At 40.9% G+C, this 23423-nt stretch overlaps 1 protein-coding gene across 1 annotated transcript in view; it reads left to right on the forward strand.

Moving 5' to 3' along the window:
* Positions 1-23423, forward strand: part of DNAJC3 (DnaJ heat shock protein family (Hsp40) member C3) — a 73231-nt gene that overhangs the window by 46931 nt on the left and 2877 nt on the right. Inside the window, exons 6-11 of the mRNA XM_030567542.1 lie at positions 1765-1946; positions 4284-4403; positions 6829-6934; positions 7020-7140; positions 18622-18754; positions 19726-19874. Of these exons, the coding sequence (XP_030423402.1) occupies positions 1765-1946; positions 4284-4403; positions 6829-6934; positions 7020-7140; positions 18622-18754; positions 19726-19874 (811 nt within the window). The remainder of the gene's footprint in view (positions 1-1764; positions 1947-4283; positions 4404-6828; positions 6935-7019; positions 7141-18621; positions 18755-19725; positions 19875-23423) is intronic.

Genomic DNA, 23423 nt, shown 5'->3' on the forward strand with positions numbered 1-23423 from the left:
ACGTACATACTGGTATCCATACGCACATCCTTATTCTCAGATACCCGAATTGTAGTATCCCATCTTAATGTTTGACTCTTCAGGCATTGGTCACACATTCAGATGTGGGCAACTCAAAAGTGTACTAGCATGCTGTTTTTCATTTTTTTTCTAAAAAATGTAAGAAAATATAAAACTCCTGGCCCAGATTTTTAGACACATTCTGTTACAGTGCACAAAGCATCTATGACATGCATGTAATATTAGAAATACATGAGATAAAATTAATGTTGCTGTGAGAGCCGTAACTTTGAGTGTTTTCACTCTTTGACATTTAATGATGATGGTAAAGTACAGATAATGCAGAATTGTCAGCCATTATCTGTACTCATTAAATTACACAAATTTGGTGTAGAAACACTTAAATTTACATAATTCTAACTTTTTTTTTGATACAGGATGTAAGTTAAATACCAGAATTAATATTGATGTTTTCTGTAATCTAAAGATTAGGCATGCTTGCTTAATGATAGTTCATTATTGTGCTTCTGAGAAGTGTCCTTTTATCTACAAAATAAATTACTCTTATTTGCCTTTATACTCAGTCTAGCTAGGACTGGAATTTTATAAATGACTCATGTACAATTCCCTGAAGAAGAACTTGAATAAATAAAAATGTATATACTCGATTCCTAATTTAAAGTTTGATCTGGTAACCTAGTTGCATTTTGTAACTTAGTTGTACATACTCTCTATTGCTTTATTAAACATTTTAAATACAGTTTTCTCATATGTCAAAATATGTGCGCTGCTTTTATGCACTGTTGAAGTTGCTTTGTATGGATATTACAGACAAATCCTTCAAGCTCAAAACAGTAATAAAAGAATTAGTGGATTATCTGTTGAAGGTAAATGTAATTATATCTATATTGCAATCATACTCTTATTTTTGTCATTATAACTATTCAGAGTAAGGTGGTATCTCCCCGAGTCCCCTGTGTTAAAAGTAACAAAATGATATGCTATTTGAGAGTATATCACATTAACGTCAATCATTTGTCAATTTTAGCATTTATTTCTTAACTGTAAAAGAGTCAAAGTGTGGTAAGGGGCGGAGTGGGGGGAGGGGCTGTTTTAAGATTAAACCTAGTCCTTTAAAACTGAATTAAGAAAAACATGAAATGTTTTTTGGTTTTATGCCTTGTCATTTTTTGACAACAAACCCCTCCTACATATTTATTTCAGAAGGAGAAACTCATTTTTATATCCAGGAAAAACATTAACAGTCGATTATTAAAGAGAGATGGTGGTTGTTCCTCTCTAAACCTGTACTGCCAAAAGTAAGGACAGACCTGCACAGACCATGTTGATATAGAAACCTCCTTCAGATGTCTATTTGGATAGTAGACACGTCAGCCATCACAATTCTTATCTTCCATAGTAATGGGGGGAAGTTGTAATAGTTTAGGATTCCAGTCTCCCTCCTTCAGGCTCACACTGTCCCAGTTCTTTCCAGCAGTGCTGAGAGTTCAAGCATGCCCCCCTGAGTAGGCTCATCTGCTGGGTTACAAGTCACATTTCTAAATAACTTGTTTTCTGTTATCTTTTGGAGGAATGGCTTTGAAATATCTCTGCTCTCTAGGAAGTGCATTGATGTTAAATTTCAAGCACTCTATGTGAGTAGAACACTGATTCATCACAAGAGGCAATATGAAATTAGGTAGGATTTAAAAACAAGTGAAATGCTTATAGATCAAAGTCTAGCTTTCATTGTGGTTTCTCAAGGTTTGCGTTTGGGATGCAGAGCTGCGGGAGCTTCGAGCTGAATGCTATATAAAGGAAGGAGAACCAGGCAAAGCCATTAGTGACTTAAAAGCTGCGACCAAACTGAAGAATGATAACACTGAAGCCTTCTATAAAATCAGCACAATATACTACCAGTTGGGGGACCATGAACTGTCACTCAGGTAAGTTTACCATTATTTGTAGTAGCAAAAATTAAAACACAAAGCCCAAGGCAAGGAAGTTGGACCCATCTGCTATAGTGAAAGGCAAAATAAGTGAGTGGCAGGATTAGTGCAGACACTTTTTTGTCAACATAGTTATTGTGTGGAAGTACTCATTGGCCTGTCTCTCTACAGTTCTTGTTTATCTTGTGTTTTAGCACAAGATATGGTGCCTGGAACTCTGCATAAGATGTACACTAATCATTAAAATAACCTAATAAAGTCTGGTGTTTGTTGCATCTCTATGAGTAGAGGCTGCAGCTGCTCTAGTGGCTCAGAAAAAGCCAGCTAGTCTGCCAAACAAAAGAAAATGGGCACAGTGAAAAATAGTGAAGAAGAGTGGCCAGATTGGCCAAGAATGAACTCATCCAAATACAGCTGAAAGGCCTTCCCTGGAGAGCTCTTGCAAATGTATTTGGAGAATATTTCATAGATAGTCTCTAAGTGGAAAAACCTACTCGCATATGGATACAGATGAGACTTGGAGATTGAGACAGGAGACAGTCCAGATGGTCTCAACTGCTTTGAAAAAGACCATAGTCATTGAAACACTTTGGGTTTAGAGATCAAGGACTCAGTATACTATCAACAAATACTTTCCTTTTCAGTACCATCTGTGTTGTCTTCTCTCTTCTAGTCCCCAGATCATTCAGACCCCATCTCACATGTACTCAGACTGAAGTTCATTCAGACTAAGTCTGGCAAGAAGGCAATGTCCCTCGCTTTCACTTACATAATAAAAGCTGGATAGGGGACATCTTCTGGAAAAGAGTCTACTCCCTGCTGTCTGTCACAGAGTACTTCTACTGAAAAGCAACTGCTGAGTCAGAGATTGGGGAAATTGAGAGAACAAGGGGTTGCAGCTTACTATCCTGAGTTTTCTTTAGGTTTCTCTCCTTTCCTTGTTAGTAGAGTGAATGTCAGAATGAATGAGGGCAGGGATTTTGGAAACCTCAAATGAGTGTGGTTCTCTACTTAAGCCTGGGTAATTATTTCATGCTAATATGGATCCCCTTCCAGCAGGTTGGTATCTCTAAGGGTGAAGATTGTATCCCCTCCCAACCCTCCACCTTGTTGAGGTAGCCTTGGATAGCTATACATCAGTGAACCCCACTAGTTGGGGTATGGATCAGCATTCTCGTCACACTCCCTGTCAGTGCCCGGGCTGGGAAGGCTAATGATCCAACTGGCGGACCAAATTCAGTGATGAATCCTGGTCACGGGCCACCCGTGTCATGCTGTGCATATGCTAAGAAGAAGACCACCCCACTTGTTCTCTTTTCTTCAAGGATAGAGAGATTATTTTGTCTCCTAGGACATTCATGCCACATCAGTTTTCTTCCCATTCATGGCCAAATCCAAACTGTAAGTGCAATTAAGCAAAACACTGTTTGAGACGTACAGTGGAGAGAAGTTATCCATAAAAGCAAAAAGAAGCATCTGCACTCACTGTTCTGGGATGTGAAAAACGGGCTAGAGTATGTTAGGAGATTCAGTTACAAAGATAAAAGTTTTGTAGCTCTGGGACTTCATGAGTTAGGTTACTACTACTCTTCAGGCCCCCAAGTTCATGTCTGTTCCTTTGATTGTCCCTTCCTTTTAGGTTGTCTTGGCTTCATGCAGTAAGGACTTTACTTTGCTCTTAGCAGAGACATATATCAGCATTTTCATTATCCTTTTGAGACATGACATAAGACATTACAGGATGACAGCTGTACCAATCCAAGACTTTCCTTATTAGCACCATTGCATTTAGAGATTTCAAAGAATACTGGCCTATTTCAAAATATACAGCTCCTGCTGCATGGGTTCTAGGCAAATAAGCATTGTCTGAAGAGGTTTTTAAAAATTAAACTGACATCTTTTGAGTCAAGTATCCGAGTCCCATCAGAGTGGTCTGTCCTGGTTTAGGAGGCGTACAATTTTTTTATGCTAACCTGGACTGTAATGGTATCTGTGAAGGAAGAATATATTGGAAAATAAGTCATTACAGATAGTTGTGTTAATAACTATCAAATGCTGGACAAAACAGTTGGAAATATGCACTGGAGAACAATATATTGTAATATATAGTATAACTTTATGCTGAGTATAAATTTCTGGCAACATAAAGTAATGGGGGAAAAAAGCTGTAAACTCAGGAGGATTTTTCTTGTTAAATTTCACACATTAACATGCTCTTGAGTGGAAGAGAGAATGCAGTGCAGAAAAATCTGTCACTCCAGACAGCTTTTTAAAAAATACTGTTCTCTACTTCTTTTTGAAATCCCTTAATGTTTCTTTTTCCTGCATGAAAAGTGAAGTCCGAGAGTGTCTGAAACTTGACCAGGACCATAAGCTGTGTTTTTCTCACTATAAACAAGTAAAGAAACTTAATAAGCAAATCGAGTCAGCAGAGGAACTCATCAGGGAAGGCAGGTAAGAGCACTAATCAGCATTTACTGAATGATACCAGTACTATGACTCCTCCTGAAGCAGTAAAACGTCACAGATTTGGAGATAGTATGTTTTGTTTTGTGTTTGACGTGGGATGGAACACTGGGCACGGCCATGAGAACGTCAGTTTAAAAATAGACACCAACCCACATGTTCCGTCAGTAGCATTTGTTCCTTCTTCTTTTTATCTGTTTCTTACTTGTCCCGTTTCCCTTCCTATTCTCCATGACCTATTGCCATTTTAGTTTGCTCTTTGCATTAAATAGATTATAAGATAAAGGCACGGACAATGTTTGTATTCAGCTCTCAGGTGTCATAGCACCATATAACTAATTAATAAATAAAGATGAATGCTACTACAAATTGTCCCTTGATAATAGGTGCACCAAGCAAATGGGGCTCCCCACCCCACTCCTGAGATGTGATAAATAGTCTTTTTTTTTTTTTTTTTAATTTCTGCTCCTTGTGCTTCTCAGTTTTGTATGATTTGTCAATCACATAACCACAGTTGTGCTAGGTGGTATGTAAAGTGATAAGAGTGGAGATAGCTTTTCATCATTTATTTGGGTTTCAAATGTGGTGTGGTAGCAGATTACGTTGTTTTTTTTTAAATTTATGGATATAATCTGGAATACTTCAATTCTCAAATGTGCATTTCTTGTACTTCGTAGTATGTGTGTAGGAAAACTAGTTTGCTTTACAGTACTGCAAAAATGACAAAGCAAAATTTTATCAGCAGAGTTGATTAAATATTAAAAAAATCAATAAAATTTTTGAGTAATTTTATTGGTTTATAGTGTGGCCTCTCTGGAAAGCTTTATGTGGTTATTCATTTCACCAGTAAATTCAGGTGTCAGTGCTGTTAATTTGTGTTCAATGTTGTCTCTTATTTAAAAGTGTATTTTAATGCATCAGTGTTTAAAAGTGGAGATCACAGCATATTTGCAAATAAAATATCACTGCAGCCTTTAAATTCATTTTCCATGAGTTTGTCATGACTCAGGAAGCAAGAAAATAATTACTGGAGCTTTGAGAGTTGCTATTTATGTAATATTATCAGAACTTTTCTTCAGGATGCTAATACACAACAAACAAAATTAAAATAACTCTCTCTGGGATACCAGCCTTAATCCATCCCACGTTTGTCTGAAGGGGCCTGAGACCAGCTCACAATGAGGTCCATAGATAATGTATTGTTTGTGCTTCAATATCTAGGCACTATGTGATTAGTTAGGGATGGGATGGGAAATTTAACCCCACACTTCTGTTTGTGTTTCAGAAAAATCTTACATTTCAGACAAATGTTAGTTTTTGTGCATTTAAAAACATAAACCTTGGTTCAGCTCTTTAGGCTGTTGGGAGTCACAGGAGCACGATAGCCAGTCTCTCTTTTGGCTCACTTGAATTGCTCATCAAATGATGCTTTCATTCTGGAGCCTCTCTGCATATGAAAGTATGCAAAGGAGCATTGTCATGAACTCTGCAGAAATACAGACAAGTCACTGGAAATGTGATTTCACTGGTCACAACTTGATTAGGTAACACATCTGGGAACTATCCAGCAATAACTTGTCCAGTGCAGGTTGTTGTACCTGTGTAATCTGTTCCCCAACTAACCTGATCCCAGCCTATAGCTGGGACCCCACTGCCTTACCCTTATGTTAGGTTTAAGGGAGTTATCTCCTCACTGTACTGGACATTAGGCGCTCCTACTCCACCCCCACCTTCTTTAGGAGATGCCTTCTCCTAATCATGTCCAATTCCACTTTTTCAGGGAATTAGATTCCCTGTTGAACAAGTACCTGCACTGGGCACCTTTTAAGTTGCAACAATGTGAATTTTACAACCTAACCTAAACTAACCACTGGGTCCCTGGACTGCTGAAAGGAACGCAAAAAAGTAATTCTGCCTGGCCAAGCTGGCAGTGAGGAAAAAATTCCTTACGTGATACCCAAAGCAAGGCCCTGAAACTCTATCCTCCTGTAACCTCAAGGCAAGGAGGGAAGAACTTTTTTTTTCTTCTGCAGAATGGTTCTTCCAGATGGGGGGGGCTTATAAGCCTTCCCTTTTCAGTGTGTGGGAGCTGATAGGCTTATGCTGCACGTATCTGTCCAACCAGTCAACCAAAGAGCCCCCTCTTCTCAAACCCATGAAGAGAGGATGGGGATGCAGTTCTTAAAGGGGCTAAGGGTTTTCTTTCTCCTGCTGGCCCAGATACAGCCTCTGAGGCTGAGAGGGGCATTGCAAGAGATGCAAATCATCCCAAACAAAACAAATTGCCCAGTGACAGTTTTTCCAAGTTACTTTGTATGAGTTAGTACATTTAATGACCACTGAAGAATTAATACAGTTGCTTAGAAAATAATTGTGTTCCAAAATACTCAGTTTATTTTCGCAATTAAAATAGGTACACAGATGCCATCAGTAAATATGAATCTGTAATGAAAACTGAGCCAAAGGTTCCTATTTACACTACTCGTGCCAAAGAAAGGATCTGTCACTGCTTCTCAAAGGTAAAAAAGAACATTTTTACCCTTGTGAGTAAATAATATTTCACAAGAAAAACAAATACAAACAGTTTTCACTTCCCCTTTTCAGAATGAGCAGTCTGCTGAAGCCATAAAAGTTTGCACAGAAGTTCTGCTGCTGGAACCAGCTAACGTGAATGCCTTAAAAGACAGAGCAGAAGCCTATTTATTAGAAGAGCAATATGAGGAAGGTAAAACTTTGACTTAAGATTTATGTTTAAAACTTTAAAGAATACTACAAGAATAACTCCTCCAGACAACCTCTGCTGAAGCGTAACTGGCAATCTTCACAAATCTTTGGATGCTACAGTATGTTTTATGGCATGCAATCAGTGCTGATACTTCTGTTTTCTTTAACTGAATTGTCATTAAGACAGCAATACATGCCTATCTTTATCCTATGCAAAGTTGTCTTAAAAGCATACAGTGAGGTAAGGACAATTAAGGGCTTGTCTACAAGATACAGCAAAGTGTGCCAGAGGAGTATGATTTGTAAAGCACAATAACATGCTGCACTCTAACTGCCCCATGTAGGCCTTGCTGGCATGCTCTGAAAAGTACCAGGAGTACATAACAAAAATTAGGTATCTTTTAGAGTACACTAGAGGAAGCCTACACAAGGCAGTTAGAGCACTTTACAAATCATACCCTACTACAGTGCTTTTGCTAGTAGACAAGTCCTTAGATCAGGGGTGGGCGAACTACAGCCCGGGGGTCACATCCGGCTCTTCAGGCATTTTAATCCAGCCCGAGGAGCAGGGTCCGGGACTTGCCCTGCTCTGCGTGTGCTGTGGCTCTGCTGCTCCCAGAAGCAGCATGTCCTCCCTTGGCCTCCTACGCATAGGGGCAGCAAGGAGACGCTGCATGCTGCCCCTGCCCCAAGTGCCACCCCCACAGCTCCCAACCGCAACCAGTGGGAGCTGCAGGGGTGGCACCTACAGACAGAGCTGCCTGGCGACGCTTCCACGTAGGAGCCGGAGTGGGGACATGCTGTTGCTTCCGGGAGCTGCTTGAGGTAAGTGTGGCCTGGAGCCTGCACCACTGACCCCTTCAAGCACCCCAACCCTCTGCCCCAGCCCAGAGCCCCCTCCCACACCCTGAACGCCTCATTTCTGGCCCCACCCTAGAGCCCACATCCAACCCCCAATTTCGTGATCATTCATGGCCCACCATACAATTTCCATACCCAGATGTGGCCCTCAAGTCAAAAAAGTTTGCCCACCCCTGCCTTAGCTGGTTAGAGGTTTGATGTGACATATTGGAGAGATTGCAAAGACTGGATTTATTAAGCCTTGAAAGAAGAATTAGAAGAGACTTAATTGGAGTACAGTATTCAAAATTGACAAAGGCATAGTGGAAGCTGATTACCTTTTCTTTCTTTTTATCCTGTCCCCAAATATGAATAAGGGATACATTATGAAATTAGATGGTAATATAGAACTAATAAGAAGAAATGATGATTGATGCATCAGCCTATGGAATTTACTGCCACTGGAAATAGTTACTGATGATGGGTTTTTTAAATGTATGGATAACTTTATAGCCATTAATGACACTTCAAGCTATGGTAAAAGGAGGTAATAATAAAATTTCATGGCTTGGTGAGCTAATTTCTTTCAGTGGGTAGTAGGTCCCCATGCTGCCATTCCCTCAAATATAGCACAACATAACCTGCTACATCTATTCTGAGATGAGACTAATCTTCTGAAGTGTTGCTCAGAGGAGGACTGTGAACAGGGTTATAATGTCGAAGCAGCAATGACTAGATTCAGTGCACTTGCATAGAGAATAGTTGGGCAGAAAGCCTGTGGGAGGGAAGCATGCTTAGAATTGACATTCACTATATCTTTAAGAAGGTACAGTAAGTACTTTCTTCTGGTGCTAGGTTCACTGCACTGAACATGCCATTAGTACTCCCGATTATGCCTCTCTTGAGTTGTGCAGCACTAATTGTTCCTATCCCTTCCGCTCTTTCTTCACTAGAGAACTTACATGCCTGTATTTTTACTATTTGCAAAATCTGAAAACATTAGTCATTTAAAAAAAAAGTGTTACTAACCTTTCTTCAGCTGTTCTTCGAGATGTGTTGCACATGTCCATTCTAATGTAGATGTGTGCATGCCCTCAGTACGGTTGCTGGAATTTTTCCCCTAATGGTATCCATAAGGATGGCTCCAGTGCCCTCTGGTGCTGCATGCTTATAGCACCAGTATAAAGGGCCCTGCTGACCCTGCACTCCCTCAGTTTCTTTTTACTGGCTGACTTTGATAAGAGGAGATGGAGGCTGGGTTTTGCAATGGACACATGCAATACATCTCAAACAACAGTTACAGAAATATTAATTGTTCTTCGAGTGCTTGTGCGTGTCCATTCCAATGTAGGTGACTTTCAAGCAGTTGCACAGGAGGTGAGCTCTGAGTTCAAGAACAAGCTGATTGCAAGACTGCATGGCTGAAGTTGGCATAATCTCTGGCCTGCTGGGTGATGGCATAGCATGTTGAGAACATGTGCACCGAAGACCAGGTTACTTCCCTGCAGATGTCCTGAATAGGGACTTGTCCTAGGGAAGTGGCCAAGGAGGCTTGCGATCTTGTGGAATGAGCAGTCAGGTTAGCTGGAAGAGGAACATTGGGTAGCTTGTAACATGCACGAATGCATGATGTAATCCGGGATGAGATTCTCTGGGTGAAGATGGGAAGGCCTTTCAGCCTCTCAGCTCTTGCTATGAGCAGCTGGGTTGATCTGCGAAACAGCTTGGTTCTTTGTATATAGAATGCCAGGGCATGTTTAACATCTAAGGAGTGTAGACGTTGCTCCTCCCTGTTCACATGTGGCTTTGGGAAGAACACTGGTAGGAAGATTGCTTGATTGCAGTGGAATTGCTAAACCACTTTCAGGAGGAACGTTGGGTGCAGATGCAACTGCACTGTATCCCCTAAAGAGGATCATCATATATGAGGGCTCTGCTGTGAGGATACAGATTTCCAAATCCCTTCTGGCTGAGGTGATGGCCATTAAGAAGGACACTTTCCAGGAGAGATGAACCAACAAGCACCTTGCAAGCAGCTTGAATGGGGGAGCCATAAGCTTTCATAAGACAAGGTTTAGGTCCCAGGGAGGAATCGGCTCTCTTAACTGGGGTATAATCTCTCCAGGACTTTAAGAAAACAACCATCTCATGCAAAAAGACAGACTGGTGATTGACCTGGGGATGGAAGACTGATCTTGCTGTTAGGTGGACCTTGACTGAAGAAATAGCCAGACTCTGTTGTTTGAGATGCAGAAGGTACTCTAATATAGTTGCAATGAGGACTGTGAGAGTGGAACTCTGTGTTGAGAGGACCAGATGAAGAATTGCTTCCATTTTGCAAGGTAAGTGGCTCTGGTGGAGGGTTTTCTACTGCCTAGCAGGACTCCATGGACTTACTCGGAGAAAACTTGGTCCTAAGGATTCAGCCATGGAGCTTCTAGGCTGTCAGATGAAGAGAGCTGAGGTTTGGGTGGAGAAGCAGACTGGTCTCGGTAGATAAGGTCCGGGTGTTGCGAAAGCAGGAGTGGAGTTTCCATCAAGAGGCCTAACAGGGTGGCAAACCAATGCTGCCTGGACCATGCCGGGGCTATGAGAATTACCCGTGCCCAGTCCCACTTGATCTTCATCAGAACCTTGCGTATCATCTGTGTCAGAGAAAAACTCAGTTCTCGCTTTTTGTTTGGGTGCAGCAGAGTCAGATACTTTATTCTGTTTAGCAGCTACAACAGGGAGAGAGTGCACTAGGACATAGGGTCTCCCCTTCCTAGAGAGGTCTCTCAACAGGTAAACAATTACAGAAAGCATTTATACTTTTCTTATAGACAATAATAAGCAACAGCTTCATTTTGTTTATACATAGGTCATCTTGATATCTTGTTTTTCTCACTTAAGAGACACCAGTCTACATATTGTATTATCTACACAAGGTTGAAAAACAACTTTTCACACAGTTCTTTTCCACTCACCTCACACAATCCTTGCTTCTTCAAATCTCGTGTTATTAGGGTTACAGTTAGCCTAACTCTTGCTAACAGAGACTGTCATGCATTAAGATCCCCTACAAATCCCTGTCAGTTCTTTCTGTACTTCCACATCTGTATAGGGGGAAAGGGGTAATACAGGTGATCTATCCAGGATAGCAGGAAGGCGTCTGTAGGAGACCTTGGGCTGTGACTTTGCAGGGAACAGAACTGGTCGCATTTCCTGTTGTTGTAGATAGCAAACAGGTCTATAAGGGGAGTTCCCCATCATTGGAAAATGCACTCTGCAATGTCTGGCCAAAGGGACAATTCGTGGTGAGAGACGAAAGATCTGCTGAGGTAATCTGCCAGCTGGTTCTGTTTTCCCAGTAGATATGATGCCTCAAGATGGATTGAATGCCTTATGCAGAACTCCCAGAGCTGGATTGCTTCCCGGCATAAGGGGAAGGAGTAAGCTCTGCCCTGCCTGTTGATGTAGAACATGGGAGTCATGTTGTCCAGGAGAACTGAAATTACTTTGTTTGTAATGTGGGGCAGGAACACTTGGCAGGCTAGATGGACTGTCCTGAGCTTTCTGACATTGATATGAGGAGAGAGCTCTTCTGGAGACCTTAAGTCTTAAGTCCTGAGTGGGCTCCACGATGCTAATGTGTCCAAGGCTAGAGAGTGGGGCCACAAAAATGGCACTCCTGCACAGACCGTGCAGTTGTTCAGTCAGCGAACCAAGGACTTGAGCTGGCATTGTGAGGACTGAATCCAGGTAGATGAATACACTCTGGCCAGCCACGCTTGGAGAGGTCTGAGAGACAGTCTCATGTAGAATCATAGAATATCAGGGTTGGAAGTGACCTCAGGAGGACATCTGGTCCAACCTCCTGCTCAAAGCAGGACCAATCCCTAGACAGATTTTTGCCCCAGATCCCTAATTGGCCCCCTCAAGGATTGAACTCACAACCCTGGGTTTAGCAGGCCAATGCTCAAACCACTGAGCTATCCCTCCCCCCACTACATAAGTGTATGATGTCATGTGGTTGAGAGGACTCAGACATTTTTGAGCTGTTGTGACCGGGTGGATCTGAAATTGTAATTGTCCAAAACCAGTCTTCCAGGAGCAAGGCTCTTGCCTGAATGGAGTTGAGAATTACACCCATGAACTCTATTCTTTCCACCAGGATGAGTGGATTTCTGTGTCCTTCTGGGCCCTAGGCTTACTGATAAAGTTAATTGGATGAGATGGATGTTGGAGTCCACCTGAGCTCTTGACTGGCCTTTGACTAGCCAGTTGTTGAAGATAGTATGTGAAGACGTTCACTCTATGGTTCCTGAGGAAAAGCTGCCCCCACTGCCATACATTTGGTAAAGACCCGTGGAATGGCTGACAGGCCGAATGGAAGAACTGCAAACTGGTAATTTACTTGGTTCACAACAAATCTGAGGAACCTTCTATAGCCTCAGAAAGATCGATATGTGGAAGTATACATCCTTTAAATCAAGGGCAGTATACCAATCCCTCGGATACAGAGAGGGAATGATGGAAGCCAGAGAGACTATGTGGAACTTTAAGTTTTTGAGATAGCGGTTGAGACAATGCAGGTCTAGGATACGTCTGAGACCACCCTTAGCTTTCAGGATTAGGAAATAACAGGAATAGAACCCCTTTCATCTGAAGTGATGCAGAATCTCTTCTACAGCCCCCACCTGAAGGAGGGATTGGACTTCTTGGACCAAAAGTTGCTTGACAGAAGGGTCGCTGAAGAGAGATGGAGAGGGAGAGTGGGAAGTCAGGATAGACACAGACTGGAGGGTGTATACCACTTCTATTGTGCTGAGTACCCAACGGTCTGAAGTAATGAAAGTCCAGGCTCTGAAGAACTGGGACAAGCAGTTAAAAACAGGGGTAATTGGATCCAATATTGCAGGGATTGAGAGGTCTACCTCAAGTATTTTGTCAGGAGCGCTTCAAGCTGCCTGACTGTCTGGGAGTGGCCTGCATCAGCCCTGCCGTGAAAGCCAGTGGCGGTCTACACCTGAACCCCCTGTTCTTCCTCCTCTGCAGGTCCTGTTTGGCTGGGCAAAGTAACGGTCAGTCTGTTGGGGCTTGTAATGCTTCCTGGATGCTGCCAGGAGCCACAAACTGGAGTATATAGCCCTAAGGATTTCAAAGTTACCTTCGAAACCTTAAGCCTGTAGAGCCTCGCATCAGTTTGCTCCAAAAAGAATGAGGGCCCTTCAAAGGAGAGGTCTCGGAGTGTTGGGTTTTCCCCTGGAGGTACAACTAACGACTGCAACCACAAGCTTCTGTGTGTGGTCGCTGTTGTGGCCATAGATCTGGCCACAGATTCAGCCACATCAAGGCTACCTGCTTTAGTAAGTCTTGGTAAGCCTTGTGGTCATCTTGCAGAGGGGACACACCCACTGCTACCCCAGCCTCATCTGGGGAAGAGGAGGCTAGGACTGGCTGAAGGGTCACCACCCCACCCTTTGCATCAACCAGGACTTGTGGGGCCTCTTCTTGAGGCTCAATGCCGGGCTTGGTACCAGAGTCTGGATCTGGGTCTCATGGCGATGTACCAGAGGTGCTCTGGTTTATACCGGCGCTATGAGTGCACAGCACCAGAGGTTACAGAGCCAACCTGACAGATACCACTAGGGGAAAATATTCCAGCAACTGTGCTCAGGGCATGCTCATATCTACATTGGAATGGACATGTGCAAGCCACTCGAAGAAAATGTTTTACTTTAAACTGTTAGTTGATAGCTGTGTACTGTAGATGCATGTGGCATTCAGTAAAAATGAGCAATGTTACACCAAGTCTGTAATATGCATTTTTTAGAAATTAATGATGAGACAGGAACATACCCTTTCATGTTCTATGCAGCAAATTAATTACACTGGTGCTTAGCATTATGGGACAATAAAGCAGTGTATGTAATAGAGAAGTCCCTGCATTTTCATTATCCCCATCAGATGCAGTAGTGTATATATTATGGGCTGGTATAGCCTGCTGTGTTTTTAAGTGACTTTGCCTGCTGCTTAATACTTTGCCAAGTGCTTTGGTTCAAGTGACAAATCAGTGGGGCTAGCAGATGACCTAGCCATACAAGAATGAATAGAAATCTTATTTGTGCTTTGTTTGTAAAAGATAGTGTGAATCACTGAGGCATCAGAAGTATTCTTCCTAGCTTTTGTTTTTGAATATCTTACTTGAAACAAAATCACAGTCTTGTCAAGTGACTAATATAAATTGGCTAGCACCTCCTGCTGTCTTGCAGAGAAAAAGCAAAAAGATAAATGTAACACAGGCTGAGAAATAACATCTGCGTGAAAATAATCTTGATGCAAAGACTTTACTTAGCAAACATAAGGGTCTTAGACTTATAATGAGACTCTCAAGATTATAAAACAGTGAAGGGGAAAGTGCTCATTACACATAAAATGCAAATCAGGGCCTGTTGAAGAATATTAAAATTTGAAGTCTAAGTATTTCACTTATTACTTTTTGGCAATAATTCAATTTTCTTATGAAGAAATGCTTTGTTCTTCTAAAAGAAGAAATCAAATCTAGAAAGACTACTTCTAATGCCCTAGTGATTCAACATGCTATCTCTTAAGAACAAAGCAGACAACAAACTGCATACCTCTTCAAAATGCCTAGTCCCTTTGCATAGTCATTACAGTATTTTCCTTGTTATGTATCTGATAGACTGCACACTGTTGAAATAGATGCTGTATTCATCTGATGAAGTGAGAATTCCAAGTAGAAGCACACATTATGTATGGAATTTAAAAGCAAAATTTTATTTATACGCTATATTGTTTCTTCCTAAATAAATATAACCATATGGTATGTAAGTGTGTGCATAGATTTCAGATGATTAGCTGTTCTTCTGTCATCATAAGCCCATGTAAAAGGGGGCATTGTAGCATATGCTACTTGGGCACCAAAGGCTGAAAACAAATGCACATTGAAGACAGGTCATATATAATGAAACCTCCAACTGCGTTGAGTATTTGAGACTAGTGGTATAAGTGCAGTGGCCTCTTTCCAAAGCTGATTGTTGCAACCTGCCTGCCAATTGCTGTAAACATCCTAGCTGCAGAATGCTCTGATTATGCCCTTGCCTTTTCTATATTTCTCTTTAGTTGCTGTAGCATAGATTCCAAGGCCCTAGGACTATTGTGATAATCTAGTCTGACTGCCGTAGGGCTATCTGAATTAATTCTTATTTCAATTAGAGCAGATCTTTTAGGCAGAATATCCAAACTTGATTTTAAAATTGCGTTAGGGAAAATCCACCATTACCCTTGGTAAATTGTTCCAGTGGTTAATTATTCTCACTGTTAAAATTCTTTGCCTTATTTTTTTTCTTGTCTAAGTTTCTCTAGCTTCACCTTCTAGCCATTGGATGTTGGTATACCTTTGTTTGCTAGATTGATACAGGGTTTTTCAGAGTTTTGTTCCCCATATTTTTTGGGGGGGTATTTATGGGGAGCTACAAAGGGACTTAGATGCCACTGAGATCCATAATCTCCTGCTTGGCTGCTGCCTAAGCCCATAGGCATCTAAATTGGTACCTACATTTTGCTGTAAAAGTCCCCAATGTATTTGTTTCTGCCTCTGGGCCTGAATGCTGCTTTCTCACTCTAGACACCTGGGCAGAGTCCCAGCATGAGCCACAAACTAGATAAATTCAGGCGTTCTCCCACCTATCTTGCTGACAGGGCCCAATTTGCATGCTTAGAGTGCATTAAAGCCCATTTAAAATCAAGAAGGTGGAGGTTTGGTGCTATAGTAATAACTGGGCCTACAGATTTACCCTAATTATTAGCTCAGCTGTAAAAAGTAAGTAAAAGTTCATAAAATGTCATAGTGACCTATAACAATAAATGTTCATGGGGAAAAAGTGCTAAAGGGAGACAAAAAACTAAATTTAGTCCGAACAAAAAGGCCTATTAATATAACTCAAGGCTTGCGTTGATATAATTCCTAGTAAATAAGAGAAATGTGGGACCGCAAATTGATGAACCTAAATTGGTGTGCCAGATAATAAGGCCTAACTGGTAAACAAAATAATAGAAGGACAGTCTGTTGCTCCTGCTACTTCCTTTTGGGGCCCTTACAAAGAGGCTTAAGGTGGAGGAAGGGAAGAAACTTTTTTTACCATCACCACAGATGCAGTGGATGGATTTGGGGGTGACACCAGACCTTAATACTCCACTGGGTTGCTCTACCACTATCACTGCACCATTGAGGACCCCAGCCTAATATGTGTGAGATTCTATTCTTTCTTCTCCTTTGTGTGTTCCTTTCTGTCCCCCACTGTCTTCCTCCTATCCACTCTCTCTCTGTGCTTTTTACCTGATCCTGAAATCAGCTGCGCTGCATGGCATCCGCACCACAATCTCTGCTCGGCCTGAGGACCAGTGAAGGAGTGGGACCTGCCAGACCTATCAGACGGTGTCTCTGCCTTGGCAACAGAGCAGACCTTGCAGCCTAAAGCACCTGTCCATGACTTGCGTGCCACCCTGTACCCTGAGAACATCAACAAAAGCCATAATTTCCCCATCTTTGCTGTCCTCTCCCTTCTCCTGTGTGTCTGTCTGTTTTCTCAAAAGCAGGAAGGTGACTCATTTCAGACTCAGAGCTGAACCATAGAGCTAACCTTCCCCACTAAAAGGGACTGTTTAACAATATACATCCTCCTGAAAAAGACTTCAATACAGAGGTCCCCAAACTGTGGGGAAGAGTGTTTTGGGAGGGCGCAACTGGGGCCTGGGCCAACCCCCACCATGGGCCAGGAGGGAGCCTCACCTGGCTCTGGCCCTGGCCCCATACCCAGGGCCCCAGCTGCTGGCCCCAGCCTTGGCTCCCTTGCCCCTCTCCATGTCTCCACCTCCTCAAACTGTGGCGCTGCTCCTGGTCCTGGCTCCAGGGAGGGCACGGACAGGGATAAGGGTGTGTGTGAGAGTTTGGAGACCATTGCTGTAACAGGTTTTGATTAACTTCGTTGTGCATTGTCACTGTGTTTTGCTTTTTGCCTTGTTTTAATCAAGGGGGGACTTCTAACCTGTGGCATGAATTTTCTCATGTGTTTGCCATGGTAGTGAGGAGGCTGATGTCTCTCTTTACCAAACCTTATCACTGTCCAATAGTAGTAGGCTCATGTTAACACCTTTTACCTTCTGGCCCATATATTCTATCTAAAGTAATCCAACAGGGCCTCCCTGATAACTGTTCTCCCAGTGGTAAGAGCCTGTACTCCAAAAGTGGGAGCCCTGGATTCAGTTCCTTCTTGTCTGTCTGACAGGGAGAAAAGCTTTGAACAAGAGTCTCCCCCCTCTCAGGAGAGCACCCTAACCATTGGTGTGACGCTCCCTCTCTCTCCTGTGAAACTGTTCCACTGTAGAATACACCTCTGGTGTTTCTTGCAAGGCGCCTAAGCTGAGGGATCACAAACAGAGGAGAGGCAACCCAGACTTAGGCACCAAGCTCTGTGGGAGGGGTGAGGTTTTTAGGACACACCCCTTTCATTGTCACCCACTGGTGAGTTTAGGCAGCTTTGCACCTAGCATGCTGGCTTTTGTGGAATCTCTTTTCAGGTGCCTCTCTCTCCCTCTGCATTGCATGGAGAGCCTAAGTTTTGTGGATTCCTGTGATTTTTATAAAAGTTGGGTGTTAGGTGTTGCTACATGCAGTATTGTAAGTCCTTTTGAGGATCTGGGCCTTACATACTGTGATCAAGTCATCCTTTAGTTTTCTCTTGTTTAAGGGAAACTGTTTGAGTCCCTGGAGTCTGTCACTATAAGGCATGTTTCCCAATCTTTTATTCAATGCTCCCTACAAGGAAACTTTCCTCTGACCAGTTTCAGAGTAGCAGCTGTGTTAGTCTGTATCCGCAAAAAGAACAGGAGTACTTGTGGCACCTTAGAGACTAACAAATTCTTCTGACCAACCACTAAATCCCATTTCCTCCCTTCCCTACCCATTCAAAAAAGTGCTTGATCCTGACTTTCCTTAGATCCATTTAGGGTCCCACTTCAATCAAAGTCTAAAATTAAAGACAGGATCCTCACATAATCCTTCTCCCAACAAGTACTTGGTCCTGAATTCCTTCTCTCCACCCTCTTTGCCCCATTCCAGACAAGAACTAGATCCATACTTCCTTCTGATGCCATGGGATGCTGCCAGTTTTGCTACATATTTGAAGGATTAAAAACTACAAGTTAATTTTCTTGCTTTGGTGAGTTAGGCCTTGCCTGTGCTGAGTTAGCCAGGAGTGCAAACCCCCTAGTATAGAAAAGATTTACACCGGGGCATCACAATTTGTTCCAGAGCATCTGAGGGATTCCAAAGTGCATTAAGAAACCATAGGCAGATAAAACAATGAACTTCATTGAGTAAGAGTCAGAATATAGTTCTTGTCTGATACTTACAAATACCAAGGAAAATATGACAAAATTAAGACTTTTTCATGAAGTTTCAGCAATTAGTTTTGCTGCTTACAAATAATAGTGGCAAAACATCTTAGTTCTAGGGATAAGGTTAGTACTTTAAACTGAGTGATTTTTTTTCTCTTTTTTTAAGTTGAGGTTTAAGTTTAAGTTGAGGTTGATTTAGTGAGGTGTATAATATGCTCTTACATTCATTTTTTATGGGCAGCTATTCAAGATTATGAAACTGCTCAGGCCAACAGTGAAAATGACCAACAGATTCGTGAAGGCCTAGAGAGAGCCCAGAGGATGTTGAAGCAATCTCAGAAGAGAGATTATTACAAAATTTTAGGAATAAAAAGGTGAGATGAATGTCCAGAATGTGTTTTACATAGTCGGTCACTAATCAAATAGTCTAACCTTTGCCACTTGTATTTATGCTTTTTTGGGTATCTTTCCCTATTCTCTCTCCCTCCACTTTAAAATCGTATAGATTTTATGTGGTCATAAGGGTTTGTTTGTTTTTTTCCAGCCTCTAAGTAGCATTTGCTCAGAAAGTCTCCTAATAAGGAATAAAGAAGTGCTAACTGGCAATAAACAGGGAAATAATCCCTCATTAGCAAAGAGTTCCAAATATGATGGAGCAAAAAGGTAGGCAAGCAGTTTGGTCATTCTTTGGTTTCCCAAAGAGAATTATGGAAGGGAAGAAAAAGTAAAATTCATTTCTGAGAGCACAGTAGCTTGGGACAGTTTAAGATGACTTGCTGGAAAAAAGTTAGGAAATACCTCCTAAAAACTCACTTCTGTCATGGGCCTGATTGAAACAAACGTAATGATTTTTATTTAAAAAAACAACAAACAAACCCATCCTTTTGTGCACATTCTTTACCAATCTTATTTTGATGACCCTGCCTCCTTTCCTCTTTCAATTTTGTGTTTGACTCAACTGTTATATCATCTCTGAATCTATTGTACACTCTTCAGCTCAGAGACCTAAAAAAAAAAGTTAAGATACTGAACTAACATTCTCTTGAGTACTTATTAATAATAATAATTAATTAATAAATTATGAGCTTTCAGAGGAAAGTAAACTGAAAAATTGGGTTTGTTTTACTTAAAATTGCAAATTGTTTTCTACTACTTATTAGAGGAAGCCATTATTGTCTGAGAAATCTTGACTGCCAGTAGCAAAATGTTAACTAGTGAATATCTGGTTTTCTTGGTGCCTGTTAGTCTGTTGTATCACCTTATTTATAACTACATCGCAGGCTCATTAATGTGGCACATGAACAGTTGGAAACTTTATAAGTAACTTAATTTCCTTCCTCCTCAGAAATGCAAGAAAACAAGAAATCATAAAAGCATATAGAAAGCTAGCATCTCAGTGGCACCCTGATAACTTCCAGAATGAAGAGGAGAAGAAGAAGGCAGAGAAAAAGTTTATTGATATAGCAGCTGCTAAAGAAGTACTTACTGACCCAGGTATTGATTAAATTTACACAGTGGTTCTTTTCAGAATAATGAATGGAACTAACACAACTGTGATGTCCATTATGACCTATTATGATTTAGTTGGTGTTAGTCCTGCTTTGAGCAGAGGATTTGACTAGATGATCTCTTGAGGTCTCTTCCAACCCTAATCTTCTATGATTCGGTTTTTGTCACATTATCTGCCATGAAATGGCAATACAAGAATATCATACTGTTTTAATGAATTCAGTAAGAACCCAAAACAGACTTCAAACGCACACCTGGGTAATAAATGGAAATAGGGAAGCTAGCCATTCTAAGCTACATATGATCACCTTGTATTTCCCTCTCTCCTCTAACCAAAATCCAGGTTCTCAAAAAATAAAACCAACCAATGGAATTTCAAAGATGGTATAAACTAGGATAGATTTTTTTTTTTCTAGAAAGCTGAGGGAAGTTGGATAAAATTCATGTGGTCTTGTTCCATTTTAATGATAGTTTGGCTTAGAAACGCTGAACTTCTGTTTTGCCTCAGCAAAGACTGGTAGTTTTGTCTAGTTTGGCAAGGAGATTTATTATTTACCTATAAATCACCTGCACAATACAAAATCCACTGAATTGCTAAATCCACATCACAGATTTTTCTGTCTGTAAATTACAACGTCTGCATTGGCCAAGATAGGGAAATAGAGAGGGTGAGCTACAAATGGACAGTCAGGTCTGGGGGAGGGAGGAGCAGGCATGCCGAAACCACTGAATGGCCTGGACTGTAATGGAGCTGTTGGATTAATCTTAGAGAATTTACAACTTCTGTCTCAACTTGAATAGATCAAGGGACCCTGGTCACTGTGAGAAGTTCTTAAAAGGGTTAATGAAAAACATAAGACAATGCCCCAACACACCCAGGGTGATGATAAAGTAAGGGGGAGAAAGGAAAGTCTTCTAGTAGTGTAGTAGCAGTCCTGATACCTTTCATCTGAGAAGTAGTACAGAGGCGAGGCCCTGTAATTCCACCACAAATCAGTGGAACTATGGTTAGTAGCACAGGGCAGGAAAGAACTGTTCAGACATGCAATGTGTTTATAACCGGAAACTAAAATTCTGCCTCTCTTACTGGAACATGGCACAGAATAACAGGTTGATCTTAACTTTTATCCTGTCCTTTTGGCCAGGAATGACATTAACACTTCAAAATGGTTCTTACTCACTTCTCTTTCAATTGAGTGTTAAGACATTCCTGTTATACATGCCAAATGTGCCCTGAAAGGCATGAAGTCACAAGGAGAATAACTTCAGCTGTCCGTGGAATATATTAATGGGCTAAAAACACACCGTAGAATACCTTACTGCTATTTTAATGACTTGCATTTAAAAACTGAATAAAAGTTACTTTTCAGAGTTCTCTTTATGGGACTCCTTTTCCCACATGATAGTGGAGAAAATATTAAGGCACAGTTTCTGCTCCCATCAAGTTTGTCCAAAACCAAAAATTCCTTGGAAAATACTCTTAGAGGTTTCTAACATTTAATTTTGAAAGTGTTCATATTAAGTACACATCTCTCTTCCCCTTTCTCCTCCTATCGCTAGGCTTCTATATCCAGTTGTGTCCTGCTAACCTCTCCCTTCAGTTAGCCCATCTCCTCAGATGGAATAGGGCACAGGCTAAATCAGAAGCTTCTTGTGTTCCTGTCTTCTGAAAAGCAAAACAATCCACCACCTAGTCCAGCTACCCACGAAAAGTGGTTGGGACTGAGATATGGTCACTCTGTAGAAGTGATGCGAGACCTCTTCCCCATCCTCTAAAGGAACTGCTCTTCAGGTTGTGTTGGAAGGGGGGGAAATATAGCAGCTAAAAATAGGAGGCAGCTTTTCACTAATAGCTACTGCTGGCCACTGTGTTTAGCAGCTCTTCCCTATAGCTGAGCTGCTATCACAATTAATTGCAAGATTAAAGAAGTCATGATTAATTGCAGTTTTAATCTCACTGTTAAACAATAACAGAATATCAATTTAAATTTTTTAGAAATATTTTTGGATATTTTTCTACATTTTCAAATATATTGATTTCAGTTACAACACAGAATACAAAGGATACAGTGCTCACTTTTATATTTTGGTTACAAATATTTGCACTGTAAAAACAAAAGAAAACGTATTTTTCCGTTCACCTCACTTTATTGTGAAGTGAATTTACAAATGTAGAATTATTTATTTTACATAACTGCACTCAAACAAAACCATGTAAAACTTCAGAGCCTACAAGTCCACTCAGTCCTACTTCTTGTTTAGCCAATTGCTAAGACAAACAAGTTTCTTTACATTTACAGGAAATAATGCTGCCCACTTCTTATTTACAATGTCACCTGAAAGAGAGAACAGGTGGATTCTGCTTGATAGTGATCCAAAGCAGTGCAGACCAATGCACCTTCATTTTCATCGTTGAAGTCATATGCCACGAAGAGAAGGTTGATTTTCTTTTTTGGTGATTTGGGTTCTGTAGTTTCCACATCAGAGTGTTGATCTTTTAAGACTTCTGACAGTATGTTCCACACTTCATCCATCTTAGATTTTGGATGGCACTTTAGATTCTTAAACTTGGGGTCAAGTGATGTAGCTATCTTTAGAAATCTCATATTGGTACCTTCTTTGTGTTTTGTCAAATCTGCAGTGATAGTGTTCTTAAAAACAACATATGCTGAGTCATTATCTGAGACTGCTATAACACAAAATATGTGGCAAAATGCAGGTAAAACCACAGAACAGGAGACATATAGAATTCTCCCCCTAAGTTCAGTCGCAAATTTAATTAACACATTTTTTAACAAGCATCATCAGCATGGAAGCATGTCCTCTGGAATGATGGTTAAAGCATGAAGGGGCATATTAATGTTTAGTGTATCTGACACTTAAATACCTTCCAACGCTGGCTATATCAGTGCCATGCCATCGCCTGTTCTCACTTTCAGGTGACATTGTAAATAAGATGTGGGCAGCATTATCTCCTGTAAATGTAAACAAACATTTGTGTGAGGGATTGGCTGAACAAGAAGTAGGACTGAGTGGACTTGTAGGCTCTAAAGTTTTATATGGTTTTGTTTGCATTATGTAAAAAAAATCTACATGTGTAAGTTGCACTTTCATGATAAAGTGAGGTGAATTGAAAAATACTTTTTTTACAGTGCAAATATTTGTAATCAAACAAAGTGAGCACTATATACTTTGTATTGTAATCAAAATCAATATATTTGAAAATGTAGAATAACATCCAACAATATTTATAATAAATTTAAATTGGTATTCTATTATTTTGTTAACAATATGACTAAAACTGCAATTAATCAAGACTATTTTTACTTTGGTTTGTGTTAATCACTTGAGTTAACTGCAGTTCACAGTCCTAGTTCATGTACCTTTCATTCATATGTCTAAATCCCCTAGAGTGCTTTGAAAACATCAACTGTTAAATTATAATAGATTGACTGACTTATGTTTATCAGTAAAAGTATACTGGCAAATTAAATTGGCAGTTTCTGTGGTAATGGGATCCATAGATATGACAGT

This window comes from Gopherus evgoodei, chromosome 1, assembly GCF_007399415.2.
Source record: "Gopherus evgoodei ecotype Sinaloan lineage chromosome 1, rGopEvg1_v1.p, whole genome shotgun sequence".
Taxonomy (NCBI): domain Eukaryota; kingdom Metazoa; phylum Chordata; order Testudines; family Testudinidae; genus Gopherus; species Gopherus evgoodei.